At 44.4% G+C, this 17,130-nt stretch overlaps 2 protein-coding genes across 6 annotated transcripts in view; one reads left to right on the forward strand and one right to left on the reverse strand.

The window, feature by feature from the left end:
* Nucleotides 1–4,506, forward strand: part of Tao (Serine/threonine-protein kinase Tao) — a 34,396-nt gene extending 29,890 nt beyond the window's left edge. For both annotated transcript variants that reach the window (XM_084599259.1, XM_084599260.1), the window contains one exon: nucleotides 299–4,506. In XM_084599259.1, coding sequence (XP_084455385.1) covers nucleotides 299–544 — 246 coding nt within the window. In that variant the 3' untranslated portion in view covers nucleotides 545–4,506. The remainder of the gene's footprint in view (nucleotides 1–298) is intronic.
* A 7,029-nt stretch (nucleotides 4,507–11,535) lies between these two features.
* The window catches only part of LOC146197442 (phosphatidylinositol-3,5-bisphosphate 3-phosphatase MTMR3), a 34,844-nt gene continuing 29,249 nt past the window's right edge, over nucleotides 11,536–17,130 (reverse strand). The window contains exons 12-15 of one of the 4 annotated variants that reach the window (XM_084599261.1): nucleotides 15,360–15,531; nucleotides 13,369–13,479; nucleotides 12,489–12,682; nucleotides 11,536–11,882 (exon numbers count right to left, since the gene is read on the reverse strand). In XM_084599261.1, the coding sequence (XP_084455387.1) occupies nucleotides 11,678–11,882; nucleotides 12,489–12,682; nucleotides 13,369–13,479; nucleotides 15,360–15,531 (682 nt within the window). In that variant the 3' untranslated portion in view covers nucleotides 11,536–11,677. Of the gene's footprint in view, nucleotides 12,048–12,488; nucleotides 12,683–13,368; nucleotides 13,480–15,359; nucleotides 15,532–17,130 lie in introns of those variants that run through there. The other 3 variants (XM_084599263.1, XM_084599262.1, XM_084599264.1) reach the window with 3 other exon arrangements.

The raw sequence follows: 17,130 nt of genomic DNA on the forward strand, positions 1-17,130 counted from the left end.
TAAAGGAGTATCTAGAATTTTGATCAAACTTTGCAATTTTTTTTTTGTTGAAATAGGGTAAGTTCACTTGTTATGAAATTCGGATGCAGCGAACGGAACACGCATGACTGTCTGTCATGTTCATTATAGGTGCGCTCGACTGTACGTCATGTTATATTATGCACCACTGACCTTTGTGCATCATTGCTCTGTGGTCATTGCTTTGTTCATAGATGCTTCGGATACTTTCTGTGTGCGCGCATTCCCATGCAGCTGGCAGTAGTGTACAGTTGCAGCTTTGTGTGCCCTCTCCTTGCAGATGGAGCTAGAGAAGCAGCAGTTCCAGGAAGAGCGAGCTGAGCGGCAACGACTGCTGTGTGAGCGGCAGGCACGTGAGATCGAGGCTTTTGACGAGGAGAGTGCCCACATGGGCTTCAATCCGGTCGAGATAGCGGATGCCTCGCGGGAGTCCCTGGGCTCATCAGACGCGGACAGCCTGGCAGGCAGCACCCTCAGCCTAGCCCACAGCAACAGTGCCAGCTCCTTCACCCACACAGCCCTCTGAGGCCTCCTCTGCCTCCCTCCCCTCTCCCCTATTTACTCTCCACTACGGGTGGCCTCGGCAATCTGCCACGACGAAACAGAGGCCCTGCCAAAGGCCTTTTTTTTTTTCTAAATGATACTAAAGGGTGCTTTGGGGTATAAGGGGTGGAGTGTGCAGGAGCACGAGCCATGTGTACCCTTGGATGAATGAAGCATGAATCTTTCAGTGTTATCTGTGGACACAAACTGGTCAGGCCTCTTATACCCATTTTGCTTGATTCTTCTCAAAGCTCCACCAATTGACTGAATCAAGCTGGTTTTCTTGGTGCATGCTTGGTTTATACTGCTAGTAGAACTAATTTTGGTCCCCTACAGTTAGCTGTGAGCTTTAGGAGACCTTTCTTTAGTGCCAAGGCGTGATGTCCGGTGCAAAAGATCAGTGCCAAAGGACCAGAAGCAACGGTAGGGCATGCAAAAACATTTGAGAGTGCAGTTTGCTTGGTTGCTGCTTGGCTTAGTCATTGTTCCATTCTCAAGCTGGCAGGCTTGGGAACTTGTGAAGAGCAGTACATATTTCAGACTAGCAGCTATAGTAGTGCAGAGTTGGGTTGCACGAGAATTCTTTTTTGAAGCCAGTGTGGGAAGGTTTTCAGGGAGGATTGTGTCTAGCTTGGCATCATATACTGCATATTTCAAATGCAATTTGGGGATGGTGTGCCATTTGTCGTGGCCAAGATGCTTATTCTGCAGTAGTTTTTTTTTTTTTAGAGGAATTATTTCTATACTCTCGCAGTTGGAATATAAGACTGCAAGGTGGAGATTTCAATATGCATGCCACATGGCCAGCTTTAAATGCATTGAGTGATCAATGCTTTAGGTACATAGTGCTGTTGCTGTCAAAGCCACTGCCATGCGATTGGTATCAGCTATTATACCATTAGGGTATGGGAAATAAAAGGAATCTGCATACTTTAGTATTACAAAGGTGCTTTAGAAGCACAGCTATCTGTATTTGTCGCAGAAGCACAACCCTTCGATCAGTGCTCCTGAGCATATTGGATAACTAACTGTCTGAAGTGAAGTGAAGTCACAGTTTGACAATATAGAAAAAAGAAAGTTTCAAATAATTTTTTTAAATGCTACTTTGCATCTGTTGGCCTTCTGTTGTGCACTCTGAACTTCATTTACCAAGATACTTTGTTGGGCGAGTTGGTAAAACATCCATTATTAATTTATACAGCGCGAACAAGAAGACACAGGACAAGATAAAAGGAAGCCACAGTACAAGCGCTTGTACTGTGGCTTCCTTTTATCTTGTCCTGTGTCTTCTTGTTCACGCTGTTTAAATTAATACTGAACTTCACTGGCTGTCATAGGTGTGTAATTTCATTAGGTCTGATGTCGCTGAGATGTGCGAAATAAAAACTGATGGCCATGTGAAGTCAATGCCCTTAGCTTTGTCCAGTTGGCACTGAAAGAACCCGTGTGTCCTCAGACTAATTTTTGTTGAGCACTCGCCTGTTTGATAATTTAATGTCCTAAATACTGACACAGCGCCAGTTGTTTCCACTCCATGGTGCAGAAGGCTGCTTGTGTCATTGCATCGGAATCTGGTGCAGCTCTCTCGTGCGTCATTCTTTTTGTTTTGTTCATTTTATAAATTCTTTGTGGCTTGCAGCCACACTATCATCCAAACATAATTGAAAGCATGTTACCAGAAATGGTGTTCTGTGCCGATGACTGTCACGTGAAGTAGAAGTTTCAGTGCGGCGCGAGAAACTCGCGACTCTATGAATGGCCGGTGCTTGCGAAGTGAATCGCAGTCCCTGTGAAACCCAGTCATGACAGGAACCGGGAATAATGTATTCAAAATTGGCTCTGTGTTGTCCTACTAGTGTTGGCAGGCTGCCCGGGCCACCCGTTTGGTCTAATGGCCACACAGGAGAGCGACGATCATCTTTTCTCTCGTACCTCTACCCTCTCCCCCTCCTTGTTGTAGTGATTAGCATCCCTGGCCGCCGCCGTGGCATGGTTGGTGGTGTGTTGACCTGGCCCTCGGTTGTTCCCCCTTTCCCCCCCTCCTCTTTCTTTAACTGATGCAGTGTGAAGTCCTCTGAGCAGGACCGCATCATCCCGCAAGGAGTGCCATTGAATGATGGTCTGTTTGAGAGAGTGGGGAGAGAGAGAGCGTATTAGGTCGTTTTTCTTCTTTTGGGTGTGTTCCTTTTTTTACCAGCCCACCTATGCTCCCCCCCACCCCCCTAAGTTTTTTTCATCTTGGAAACCATTTGTTCTCTAGGAGCATGCCTGTTATGGTGCTAAAGAACTACCCTTTTCCTTTAATACAGTACCATTGCCCCCCCTCTAAATCCTGACGTCGTAGTTTCCTGCTATAGTGCGATGTTTTTACTCGTTGCCCCCCCCCCCCTCCCCCCTCCCATTTTCTTTTTATTTAGAATGTGCTATTGCTGGCTGTGTCTGGCAAGGCAAGGCGGGTCCTTTTTCTTGTTTTTTTTTTTTTTTTTTTTTTTTTTTTTTTTTTTTTTTTTTTTAGTTCTTGTTGTGCCGTGCCATGCTGTGGCCGGTTGAGTTAGTCTTTGATCGGCACAGATCCCTCTTTTCTTTTTCTTTTTTTTTATTTTGCTTTCTGACTTTTTCGAGGCACAGAATCGGTGTTAATGTTTGATGCCACTCTGGTTCTGGCCAAAATTGTGGCCCCGCACCGTCGAGGTGGAAAAGACGAACTCTTTTGGTGCAACACATCGTTGTGCAGTAGACGTCTCCGGACTGCTGAGGCTGGTGACCATGGCGGGCTTCTGCTCAATTCGTGGCGATCAAATGGGTTGAAAAAACAAGGAAGTTTTGCTTTGCTTTTGGATTGGGGTACTTTTCTGGATCCTACAATCTGATCCTTGAGCAAAACCGCCAAAAGTGTACAAATGCCCGTACTAGGTGTCACAGATCTTTTTATTTTGACGCCCTTAGTGCGAACAGACTAAGAAAAGCAGCAGTTTACATTAGGCATGCATGTCCAGTTCTGCTTGCTTGTGAAGGGCAAGCTCTTTTTTTCTTTGCTCTCCAAGCTCTCCGCAAAGACAGCATGGTTTAAACCAAGATTCAAGGAGTTGCATCTCTGGGATATCATGCGGGCATGCCATCGGGTGCGCATTTGTCGTGTATTTTGGGGTCCATTTAGCAGAAACTGTGTAAGTTTACACCCCCATGTTTTAGAACTCTGGTGTTCTAATGTGGCTTGTGCTTGTTTTCACCTATTCAGGGCAGTAGTGAACAGAGCTTGAGTGTCAATACATGTTAGGATTTTAAACTGCTCAGTATGGTTAAGAAATAAAAGCGTGACAATTTTTCTTTCAAGTGGAGAAAAATTGCAATAAGTGCAGATTTTCTTCAGGACCTCACTCGGACACCGCATATTGGTACTTTTCTTGAATGGTGGTGTACTTGTCAATCTTTGATGCAGAAGGGGTCATGGTCGCGTTCTCAGCACAGTAGAGTAAAACAGTGGATAAAACTCTCGACTGTGAGAAAGTTGATGCACTGTTCACGTACAGCTCAAGATGTTCTTGCGCATCGCACTTTGTTGCTGTCGTTTTATACGAGCCTGGTGGGTGTGTGTCCTGCAAGACATCAGTCTTCCGTTCAGTGATCACGAGTGCTTGGAGATTTTTTATAAGCTCCTCATTCCTTTCTGTCTTTTTTTTTTCCATTTTTTTTTTGTAGGTATAATAGAAGCACGAGATACAGAAAAACTATTGCGGCATGCTACCCACATCATTATGTTGACCCCCCTTTCCCCTGATTTTTTTTTTAACTATTATTGTGTGCTACTACCAACTTGGCCCCTGTCCAACAGTTTTCCTCTTGATGTAAATAGTGCTGTATAAAAAAATACATCAACTGGGTTGTATAGACAAGGTCACATGCACCTTTGCCAGTGAACGAGCGAATAAATGATTTCGGAAGAAATTGCTGTTGTATTACTGTGCTTTTTGGTACTTGCCACTTTCGTGTTGCCATATTGCAAAGAGTGTAGCATGTGTATGTTTATTTGAAGATCAAGATTATTGTAAAGTTTAGCTGCAGTTTGTGTGTGTGTGTGAGTGGTAGAGAGAATGGGGGAAAACAGCAACACACCAGGTGTGCCTGTGCAGCAGGCATCTGGTATACATTACTGCGTCATAGCTGCGCTAAACCTTATGATGTGAAATGCTCGTCTTGCTCTGTGCTGTACTTCTACACTTTAATGTAGCTACCGAATTGTCATCTGTGCGAGCCTGGCTACACTAGGGGACACTTTTTCTTGGCAGTGGAGCCAAAGCTACAAAGCCGAAACGCATCATCTTTCTACACAGCTGAATATAGTCCCTAGTTACATGAGCAGTTTCTGCAAAAGCAAATTGAAATCATAGCACTAGCTGCTTAACGGCATATTTTTTATCACTGAACCTATTTTCCGAAATAAACAGTTATGCCTAAAACACTTTTCTTGGTTCCACCGGGTGTTCTCGTCTGATGTCTGTCGCAGGTTTTTGAGACGCCCCGACTTTGTAGACAAGATGGCGATAGCTGCTTGTTAGGGTCATTCCGGTTCGTCTACTCCTCAAGGGTTAGAAGCGTTTTCACCAGACAACATTCTAGTCAAGTTCCAGAGACGCTGTCTGTCGAAGCAAACAATGGAAATAATCTGCAACGTCTATGCAGACTGTAAGCCGCGCGGAACTACATGGCGGAGTGACATGCTTAAAGACGCCTCCCTACCTTAGCGCTCGTTGCCAAGAAAAAAGTGTCCCCAAGTATAGTTGCGGTTACACAAAGGTTAGCTTCACGTCGGGTTTTCTTTTAAAGTCTCAATCTTTGTTGTTAAACCCGAAGATGCTTCTTATAATCTCATTTACAGATTGTGGTGCCGATTTTTAGAATCTTGTATACAGATAATCCATAGTCTTTAGAGGCGTAGTGGGTAGCAACAGCAACCAGTGTACCTTGGGTAGAAGTTATGAATGCGAGCCTTTCACTAGAATTGCATGGACATGTCCTTGTAAAAACAGTATTGAAACTCGAGTTCAGGGTCAGTCTAATTTGCAGTTGAAGCTTTTGCGATGAAAAGCCTATGGACGGGTAGTGGATAATAGAATGGAAGGGTGCAATACTTGTGCTGGTCTAATGTTGCTTAAGAAAAATGTCATAACTTTTCTAAACCTTTGCAAATATGAAAGCACTTGCTGCTATACTATTGCAACAGTGATTGTGAAACATTTTGACAAAAGTGGCTTGCTGCATGTTGGGCCTCTGCCATACTGATCATGCACTATCTGAGACTATCCTAATTCCTTAAACAGTAATGAACTGAACATGCGATCTGGCAGGTCTTTTGAACTGAAAGGGTATCTATGGAATTATGATGCGTTGGGTAACGACATTTGCATGTGCAGGGTAAATGAAATGTTGTAATAACAGATTTGCAGCATACCAAATTTTTGCACTGTGCATTGCAGTTCTGTAGTGAGCATATGCCGTCACCATTCATTCACCATTCAATGGCGATTATTTTATGACTCTGTTCATGAAGATAAATTAAAAATCCTCCTTAGTTTTTTGATCATTGGCCCTGTAAGTGCCCTCATAAGAGATAGTTTTTGGCATTGCTCCTATCACCTTCAGACTCCTGTTATCGGCCACCCTAACCAAGCCACTAAGCATCTTAGAGCCGACATGCGTGATCACCATTCTCTTTCCACTGTGTGTTTTTCTTCATTTTTTGCCAACTGTCAATCTGTAAGTGATCTCAGATGTGCGCGTCTTCCCAGCATCACCTTGGCAATTCTTCATTAATAGTAAATCTTAAAAAAAAAAAAAAAAAAAAAAAAAAACTTTTCCAACTAAATGCAGCACAGGTATGCTGGCACTGTCACTTTATTTAAATTTGTGTAGCTTTATTAATCTTGGCGATGGTATTGCAGGTGTTCAATCACATTGAAGACTACCAGTTCGATATGTTTGCGCTTTCCGTTAGGGCAAAATGGGAGATTTCCCTTATTTTTTGCGACCATGGCAGGTGGTAAGGAAACGCTCCAGTTGACGATGTGTGTGTTTGTGGGCTTCAGCATCCTGAAACAACTCTGGTTACGAGGGAGGAGGAGGAATCAACATTTATTAGGCCCGAAATAATTCGGTGGTGCATGCTTGCACCAGACGGGGTGGTTCCCCAGTTGCGGGACCCATATGTTCCCAGCAGCTCCTGGCCCCTGTCCGTCAGCGCGGGCTGGATGGATAGGGCGGGGCTGGATAACAAGGTCTCCCATCGCTCAAGGGGTTGGGGATTGGGGGTGTTGGCGGGTAGGCGAGGAGGGGGGGTCTCGAGTTTTGTACATTCTGCCAGAACGTGCGGCAGGGTGCCTTTTTATTGCGAAAGCAATACTGCTCGCAGTTTGAGCCGTCGGCGCGGCAAGGCGGTGACCACCAAGTTAAAAGGAGCTGCCAACTTGGGTCTTTCGTCTCACATGGGACGGTTATGTCAGAATCAGCCTGCTAGGACCCGGCATTCACGTTACTCTGAGAACCCAATAAGGCACGTTCATACGGCTTGGTTAAAAAGGGGCTTTATATGTGGGCTGGCAGGAGCTGCCAACTTGGGTCTCTCATTTCACATGGGACGCTTAGGTTAGAATCAGCTGCCAGGACCTTGGCATTTCGTTACCCCTCTAGGCCACTAAGGCACATTCATACGGCTTGGTTAAAGCGGGGCTTTATGTGTGGGCCAGGGAAGAAGAAGAATTAGAAGAATGCTCGGTCACTCGCAGCTATTGCTTTCGTTCAATATTCGGTTCAGCAGCATTGAACTCTTCTAATTTTTCTCATTTTGCAAAAAGGACAGGGCATATCGTGTTCCGCAGGGTACATGCGGTTCATCAGTACGGGATGCGCAAGCGATCCCGCCTGCGCTCGAGGCAGGATCGTCTGTTGTTGCCTGGTGAGTTTGGGGTGCTACTTCGGACCATCTGGTGAACTTTACATGTAACGCCACCGCACAGCAAACAGGCACCTTGTGTTTTGCCTCCGTAGAAACACCACCACGTCCAGGTTTGAACCCAGGTACTGCTGGGATTTGTGAGAAAACAATGCAACAATCACGTGCGAACAGATTCAAAACTTTTTTATTGTGTGCTTGCCCTTTTCTAAATTGTTACATTGAAAACGCAGTCAAATGTACACTTCTGGGCAAATGTATTCACAATTCTCTCCAGAGAACCTTCACGTCCTGTACACAGAGGAAACATCCACAAAATCCCTAGGAACAACACAATGAACACAAGTGCCTCATCAAAAACAGAAAAAATGCAGAACATAAAAAAAAGCAAGAAGGGAATAGTAGCAATACACTGCAAAAAACGTTAACTCTATGTGGTATTTCGTACACACAAAAAAAAACACGCAGGTGAGGATTTGTGTTTACAAGCAAACAATCCCCCACAACTCAGTGTACAAATAGCAAACAAGGTAAAGAGTTGATACACATTACATTCAAGAGAAGAACCATTTCAACTGTAGATCACAGCCTTTAGCTATTGAATGCACTCGCCAGTAGGCCTGAGGCAACTAAAGGTTCGATTTGCTATTAGCAATGTTGCCACTCGGCACGACAGTCTTTGTTTTAGCTTCATTCTGCTGGTATTCAGGAACTGCTTCACGAAATAAGGTGTGACACAAAAGAAACGAGAGTGTGTAGCTTCAAAAAAAGTGGAATTGTAATGATTGAGTGGGTTCCCAGTGGTCAGACTATTAATCAACACTACTACATTGAAGCACTAAAAAGACATTGTGAAAAAAAATTGGGGAAAAAAAAAAGGTCACAGTTGTGAAGTGATGGATGGCTTTTGCACCAGGACAATGCACCCGCTCACACGGCCCTATCTGTCAAGCACTTTCTGACCAGCAAAAACATCACCGTGATGGAGCATCCTCTTCATTCACCTGATATGGCTCCATGTCACTTAATTTCTTAAAGTTAAATCTTGCTTAAAGGAAACCCATTTTACCTCAGTTGAAGAGGTTCAAGCAAAAATGGAAAATCTCTGAAGGGCCTTCTAAAAACCCCGTTCCAGAACTGCTACCAGCAATGGCAGCACCGAATGCAGTAGTGTGTGAATGCTGAAGGAGAGTACTTTGAAGGTGATAATGTCTTGGAGAACAGATTCTGTAAATACAATAATTTATTGGACCAGTCTCTTTTGTGTCACACCTCGTATATTTTAATAAACTGTGGCATAAGCTCCAGCAAAGTCTAGTGTAATGTTGTCAGTTTTGAAAGAAGAGCAGCTCTTTGTTGATATGTAACCTTAACCTTTTAATAGCTTTAGTGTTAGCATTAATGAGTGGCAAGTGATGCAAACCAAGTTGTCTCAATATTCTGTTGTCCATACAACATGGAAACACTGAATAATGCTACATGCATTAGAACAGCTTGCAAATTAAACAAAAATTGGGCATATAGACATTAGTGGCTGGCAACTTGGAAACTGTGGCTATCTTTTAAGTTGTGGAAGTGAGTGCAGATAATTCACTGCTGTTCACATGATCAGCAGGTGCGGCATAAACCCTGCTGGTGTAGGAAGCGGACAACAAAAAATGGGGTCATGCTTGGCAGCATTGTCTTTTCCAATGTTCATATAACCGCACCTTGAAGCTTGAGAAATTGTTCTTTCAGTAGGAAGGTTTATCTTATAACAATTTTATAGATGTAACGAAGTATTGTTACATTATTTGCAGATTTTTTTTTCTTCTAGGCACATAATTGGCTCATGGCATGCCCAAAGGAGTCACTATGAAGTTTTTATATCAGTTGAAGACAAGTGCAGAGACTGCAGGAAACAAGGCTGCTTGTAACCTATTAGGAGGCATCATTCTTGGTGGAGATAAAAAGGAGTTGGGTAGATATATTGGTTGAAAACGCTCGCAGATAGTGCCTATTTTAACAAGTCTCGCATGCTGGCATATCACCAGATTTAGGTTTCCTTTTTGTTTGCACATTTCAATAGATAGCTTAAGACAAGTAAATAGGCTTTAATGTTCCTGTTAATTTCAGAAGTATGAAAAAGGACTTTGTAACAACTTTGATGGCATTGAATATTAGCTTTTTCACAGTGAATACGGTGAATGAACAAATTATTAAATGACTGCATTTCATAAGCCACCTGTAAAGTGGGGAAAATGAGGATCAGGGTTTTATCAGCCAGCACAATCTGCACACATGAGGTTTTTCTGCTCTTATCATGAAGCATTTTTTTTTTTTTGAGGGGGCAGGGGGGGGGGGGGGGGAGAGGCGCAAAAAGATTGAAGCAATGAGGTGGGGAACCTAGATGTTAGAAACGGTACAGACTTGCAGCCTTCCAAATGGCAGCGTGCAAAATGGGGTCACGTTACTGCACACAGTGCCTGCTGACAACTGTAGGCAGCAAAAAAAAGCAAGGATGTTGTGCAACATCCAATAAACAATCTTTGTGCAGGATGCCTTCATCACAACTTGCACTCATGAAAACTTTTGGCAGTCAAGAAAAGGCTACTGTCTTGCCTCATTCAAGCTCTAGATACCACACAGTATGTGGTGGAAGAGAAAGAGTGTGAAAAGACTGAGGCAATGTTTTGACAGGCCCAACACTGTTTCAAGTATGCAGCACGATTCTGGGTGCTGGTTCAGCTCCATAACTAAACTATTAGTAAAACATTTTTTGGTCTCTTATGCCTCATGTGGTGCAGATGAACTTCCTGGCAGTGGACAAACAGTTTTCCATCTGGTGTTAAATACAGTTTTGAGATGAGTATGCTTGATATCCACGCAAGGCTTCTGCGGACCAAAACAAGAATGCAGCCTAACAAGGCCTGCTCAGATGCTGTGAAGACACTATAGATGGGCAGTACAATTCAGAATCAGCTTGGCAGAAGTGACCCAACACGACAGCTTTTCGCTGCCAGAGCCTGTAGGTCATGCTCTTTATTCGAAATTGACAGTGGGGCTCTGTCAAATGTTTGCATCAAAAGGAGGTTCTGCTTGCTATCAACCTCTTTAATTTGCTCAACACACTCTCCACTGTCTACCACCACATGCATGCGCATGGTGATGAGAAATTGCCACAGACAATCAAGGGGCCAAAAAAGAAACTCTATAAGAATAAAGCCAACCTGGCCGTGTTAGAAAAACAAAGCACTGTAGAAGCAAAGACTTCAAGAAGTCCTTACTCTTTTTGGCACATTTTTCTAACACAGTCCGCAATGCAATGGGAGCTGGAACGAAGAAGCCACAAGTTCATCATGGCAAGTTTCTTTTATTTCAACTCAACGTGGGTGCGAACATTAGGCACCAAGGGTTGGTTCTGTGTTCAACAGTTATCTTTAATGATGCGAAATGCTGGCACACAAGGACAGCAATCATTGTAACCCAATAGTTTTGATCCACTCCTGTTGCTCCTGATACAAAGCAAGCTGCTGCAATGAATGAGCAACTCTTGTTATGCTTAACTCAACTATGCCCTTTGGCATTAGCATGAGGACAAGTCTTTCATTTGTGAATGCCTGCACAATGCCTTGACAGTTGGCACAGTACTACAGAATGACTCTTCCCGAGAAATAATCCCTTCACTTCTGCAAAACATCACAATATGTGAAAGGCTGCATTCACACATTCCGCATAATTTCTCGTTTTTCTTTCTGCGAGCACTTGTTTCAAAGCTCCCCTGCAAGAGGTGGCTTCACATTTGACATTCACGAGCGACTAGCACGAACAGTTGTGCACACTGTACAAACTTTGGGCACCATTACACAACACGCCCTTGCATTCTTTTTGCCGTTTTTGCTTTTACAGTGGACTTCTTTGGACACTGTTCCTGCTTGACACAAGCTGAGCCTCTGCGCTCGAGACACCTGCCAGAGCCTTCTCTAGTGCCAACAGCAACAAACTTGTCGACACCTTCGTTTCCACTCCCATCACACAGAAAACTAGGCGCAGTGTCTTCTCTCTCTTGTGCTCGTCTATTCCCAGCCACCTCACGTCTTGAAAGAATAACAGAAAGAGAGAGAGGAGTTAAGCTGTCCACTGAGAGACGGAACACCACACACGCAGGTCCCTTCTCTCGTTGTCTGTCTTCTATGTGGAAGCCGCGGCCAGCTGTGTCTTGGCCAGCAGTCGCTCGGAGTGGCCGTTCGCAGGGAGCAGGGCAGACGGGCGGCAGGGGCGGCTGCGTAGCGACTCGAAGCACGAGCTGCACACGCGCACCGGCTGGTACAACTGCTCGTGGGGCACTGGATGCAGCTGACTTGCGCAGTGGTTGCAGAACACGTGGCCACAATTCCTGCAGGCACAGTGGGGTCGTGGAAGGTTTCATTGCAGCAGGCTGTCTCCACCACCTCATTATCCCATGTTACTCTTCAAAACGTTGGCTGCGCATGAGCCGCGCAGTGCACGATAAATACCTCGAGATACATACATGGCTTTGTGATCTGCCACCATGCTAGCACTGCAGAGAGTAGAAAGGAGGCCACAGAGAGAGAGAGAGAGAAAAAAAAAAAAAGTTAAGGTAGCACTGATGGGCTCTTTATAAAGGACACTAAGGATAACTTAACTTTGCTCTCAGTGTGAAAATCATTTGTGCCTCTTTTCTATCATGGCAGCAGAAGACCTTCTTACGACAATTTACTTAAACACATTTGTTTTTTTCCCCGAACAATAGGGCTGCAATTCCGTAAGCGAGAAAGTGTCCTCGATGTGTGAATCTTAAACTTTTGAATTGCTGATAATATTCTTGTGATAGGGGGTGCCTAATATGCGTACAAAAATAGCAGAATATAGTAAAAGTGTGTCTGAAAGCATTATAAAAGCCTAATTTCAGTGGAGGCAGCCTGTCTGCGATTAAAATGCACAGAAATAACAAAAGAAACAAAGGTGGGAGAACACTTGCCTGCAATGGTGCTTGCGCCGTCCGATCCAGAACTCGGCATTGCAGCCACGGCAGTGTGAGGCCGCATGGTCCGGCACCCACAGCGTGGCACGGGCATCGCGCTCGTCCACCTGCTCCCAGCTGAGCTCCGATGAGCTGCTACCGTCCTGGCACCCGCCCCACGGGGGCTCCCCGCTGCAGTCCAACCCAAGCTGCTGTGAGGGCACACACCACACGTGCACAACACCAGAGTCAGTCTCCCACTCACTCACACACACACAGTGGCAGCATGCAGACGTTGGCAGCGTCAGCGAGGTTACGCAGCTGGGGTCACGCATTCTTTGAGCGATCACTTTCAGGATTGCACAGGTGTGTGTTTTATCTAATGCTTGGAATGTTTACCAGATTGGTAAAAGAAGTCTATGAAATGGCACCTGTCAACAATCCCAGTAGGCTGCAACAGTCCACGGGTAGACTTTTTCCAAAAGATCGACCACTTTCAGCACTGACCAAAACGTGGAATAGGCGACTGAATACACTGCACACTTCGAGTTCAAAGCGAGCCAGTAGAAACATGGTAAGCTAAGTGAACACTTTTGACTGCAGTAAGGAATTGCACTGCTCAGCTTGAATCACGATGAAGTACTGCAGAATGTGATCGTCTGGGAATGCAGCCTTTGGCTTTAAGGGCAAATACATATTCACGTGTGAACACGTCATATGGTATCAGCGTGATGCAACGTTTTGGCAGGAAGAGCACATTTTTTAGCACCTTACAGCACAGCCAAGAATAACACAATGCATGCTCATTGATGAAGACGCCGGAAGCTGCACGACACAGCTCACTGCGCATGCATCACCCATGCCAGAAAGAAACTTTATGAGAATGCGTATGACTTACAGCATCCTCTAGAGACTCCAGGGCTTCCTTGCCATTGACGTGAAGAAAGGAGCAACGCTCTAGCGCTAGCCTGGCCCTGCGAAGCTCATTTTCTAGACTTTCTATTTTTGCCTGAAACAAACGACAAGAAATACTCAATACATAAAATGCTGCATGCAGCAACTAAGGGCAAAATATAGATACATAGTAAATGACAGCTAATGCGCTAACAGCCACCTGCCTACAGAAGTTACATAAATTTTGTCAAGCGAGTTGCCAAATACTCGTTTATCAACTTATCTGAATACATAATACAGGCCAATGCTTTGGGCCTAAGACAAGACAACACTGAGAAATGGAGAGAGTACAACAAAAAGTGAGGCTGCAAATGCAGCTCGAGGCATCTTTGAATGATAAAAAAGGAAAGCAATTCCCACTTTTTTTGAGAAGCTACTGGACACAAAAGCGAATAATGGTGACTTCAATTTTTTCACGGGTTTAGGGGAAAATTGCTATACCCCTGCCAGCCAGCATTTTGAAGGCTTTCAACCTATACCTCTGGCAAACAGAATTTTGAAGGCTTTGAAACAACAGTCTTATGAATTCAGTGCCTAAACGCTGCTAGATGGGCAGCCGATATGGCCATCTCGCCAATATAGTCTATTGAGTCAGAGCAGCAGCATAGAACTCTATCGAGGTTTCGAAGTTCTTAGAGCAGTCTCAGTGAGCACTCTCATAAGCACAGTGTTTGCAGCAGCATGCTGATGATACAGCAACAACTGACACCCCCTTAAAACCGCGTGAACGCTACTACAGATGGTCCAAAACTATAAATTTCCTTTTAAAAATAATTAATATTATGCAACAGATAATGGTTCATTTTTCTCTTCTCAGATTAAACTTGGGAGCTGATTGCTTGAGTATATGCACCATATTGGTGATATTAATTAGTTTGGATTATGGGGTTCACAAAAGGAGTTAGGCTGTGAAAGGCACTGCAGCAAAAGGCTCAGAAGTGTCGACCGCCTGGGATTCTATAACGTGCACTGACATCGCATAGCAGATGGGCAACAAGTGGCCACCATGGCCAGGATTTGATCCAGTGTCCTTGGGTTCAGCATTCGAGCGCCATAACTACTGAGCTACCGCGCGGGGCTATTTTGGTGGTGAAAGTGGCAAAACACTACGATGGTGTATGGAATTTAATGACAGCAATCAATACAGCATTAAATGTGACTTCCCCGCCGGGGTGGAGCAGTGGTTACGGTGCTCGACTACTGTTCCCAAGGACGCGGGATCGAATCCCGGCCTCGGCGGCCGCTTTTCGATGGAGGCGAAAAACAAGGCGCCCGTGTGCTGTGCGATGTCAGTGCACGTTAAAGAACTCCAGGTAGTCGAAATTTCCAGAGTCCTCCACTACGGCGTCTCTCATAGCCTGAGTTGCTTTGGGACGTTAAACCCCACAAACCAACCAACCAACCATTAAATGTGACATTTGTGGCCAATCTATGTTGAGAGCAGAAGACAGCAAGCATGCCTATCACTGGTAACTGTAGGCAGTCCGAAACAAAGCAGCATTCCTAGTCATCTTTTAGGTGTTTAGTTTGTTGCAATAAAAAAAAAAAAAAAAAAAAAAAAAAAAAAAAAAAATCAGAAGCAAAGCACTACCAGAACGCAGAGACGCTACATGTGAGGTACTGGACACAAAATGTTGCCCGCTGACTACGGACCAGCAGACCTGACACTTTCTCCAATGTCCTTTCGAACACTTTACAATTTGGCAATGGGACTTTCGCTGGACACGCAAATGCTAGAAAGTTCATCTTTTCAATTTGTTCAAGTGAACAAAACATAAAAAACTTAACAATGAACTGCCAACAACATGAATGATGTTGCCACTACTCATAGTGCCTCAGTACCTATTTTTAATCACTCGCTAATCTTAGCTTACAGATCTGGTGAGCTAAGTTTCAGAAGTGTATGACTGAAGCAAAGCAGTACAGGATCCTCACCTCGTGGTCTAGAACCATCTGGTGCACCCTCTGCTGGAGTGCATCCACAGGGCAGGCCATCCCGTCAACGTCAAACTGTTGCTGCAGAGGGGCGGCTACTGTTCGTGATGTCACGGGGTCTAGCAGAAGCCTGTCGTCGCAGGGTGTGGCCGGGAAGCCCGAGCTTGGCGTTCTGAATGCACGCGAGATGGGGGTGGTACATAGCAATGATGTCGAAATTTCAAATATTTAACCGCTGAATTTAACAAAGCTACAAAATTGTATTTTAGAAGCCGAAGTTTCAGACATCCGATATATTTGGACTGTTTACTAAAGCCGTTCAGACATTTTGCATTCCAGGCAGGCTTTCTTTCTCAACCGCTGCGCTATTCGAACATGTTTTTGTTCTCCTTCCTCTTGTTCCAAAACATAGCAGGTGACTGCATATTCATAAAACGAATGACTGAAGAAAAATTTACTTTCCTGTAACTAACTTCATGACATGAAACATGAAAATTTTTCATGTCATAAAGTTACTGTCTGAATACACTCCACTAGAAGACAAGCAGACTTTCTTAATTTTATTTAAAATATTGAAAGTAAAAAAAAAAGAAAAAAAAAAAAAAAGAACTCTGTCATTATGCAGAGCAAAGAAGTGGCGACAGCTGTATCCACAGTGTGCGAGTGTCCACTGAACGGCTAGGCCACACCTCGAGTATGAAGTGTGGCCCCACATGGTGCATTCTTGGAGAACACAGAGAGTTACGTTTACAATTTGCTACTGGAGTTGCTTTACTGCAGAAAACAGGTAAGAAAGGTTTCTATAAGGGCAATCATTAAACGGAAGAGCACTATTTGACCTCAGTGAATGCTGTCAAAATGAAACACTACAAGTTACTGCAGTCCTCTTTCAACTAGACGCACAAAAACCAACAAAATTTCTATGCATGCAAATATGAACCAGATGTGAGCATTTTTCACAAATCATATCAGTTGAGAGGAAGGCAGTCTACGCAACGAAAAGATCAATCGATGACGCTAGAAAAACAGGCTTCCGGAGAAGAAATAGGTTGCACATAGCACCCACTGTTTCGGATCAGCACAATGAGAGCTTGATGCAGGCGTTCAGGGCATACACATTCATACAGGGCACTATTCATTCAAAAAAGGAAGAAGGGGGGGTTATCATGAGTAGGCAGCATGCAAAACCAACAGCTTCTGCAGGAAACAAAGATGACGGGTAGCAACAGAGACACGGTCAACTCCTGCAACCTGGAACCAAACTGCCTGCTCTGGGTCATTTCTGTAATGATTTTCGACCCAGCCCAAGCAACGCACACATTTACACCTTTTTTTTTCCTGTAGTCAGTGGTTGAAAGAGCTTGAAAGTAGTGCCATTCAATTTTTAGTGCCATTCTGAAAGCAACTGCTTTATTTGCATACATGTGAGATAACTACCGCCTTATCAAGGGGAAATTTCAGGAATCAATAAAAGGGGGCTTCTTTTATAAATAACTCTTTCTCACTACTGTGCACTCACTCAATGGATACAGCAACTAAATAATCAATCAAGCTAGGCTTACCGGTTTACAGCACGAATAGGGGAAAGCTATTAGGGCTTTCGTTTAACCATGCAGCCCTGCATTCTGCTATATGGGACCACCCTCATATTGCACATTCCTTTCATAACTTGATAACTTCCTCCTTCCATGGCAGTCACCCTCTAGGTTCTTCCCGTGACAACCACTTTCAAGTTGCACTCTGCGCCGCTCTCGCCGTAACCCTCTAAATG

This window comes from Amblyomma maculatum, chromosome 3 (genome assembly GCF_055883805.1).
Source record: "Amblyomma maculatum isolate TAMU_Amacu chromosome 3, ASM5588380v1, whole genome shotgun sequence".
Lineage (NCBI taxonomy): Eukaryota > Metazoa > Arthropoda > Arachnida > Ixodida > Ixodidae > Amblyomma > Amblyomma maculatum.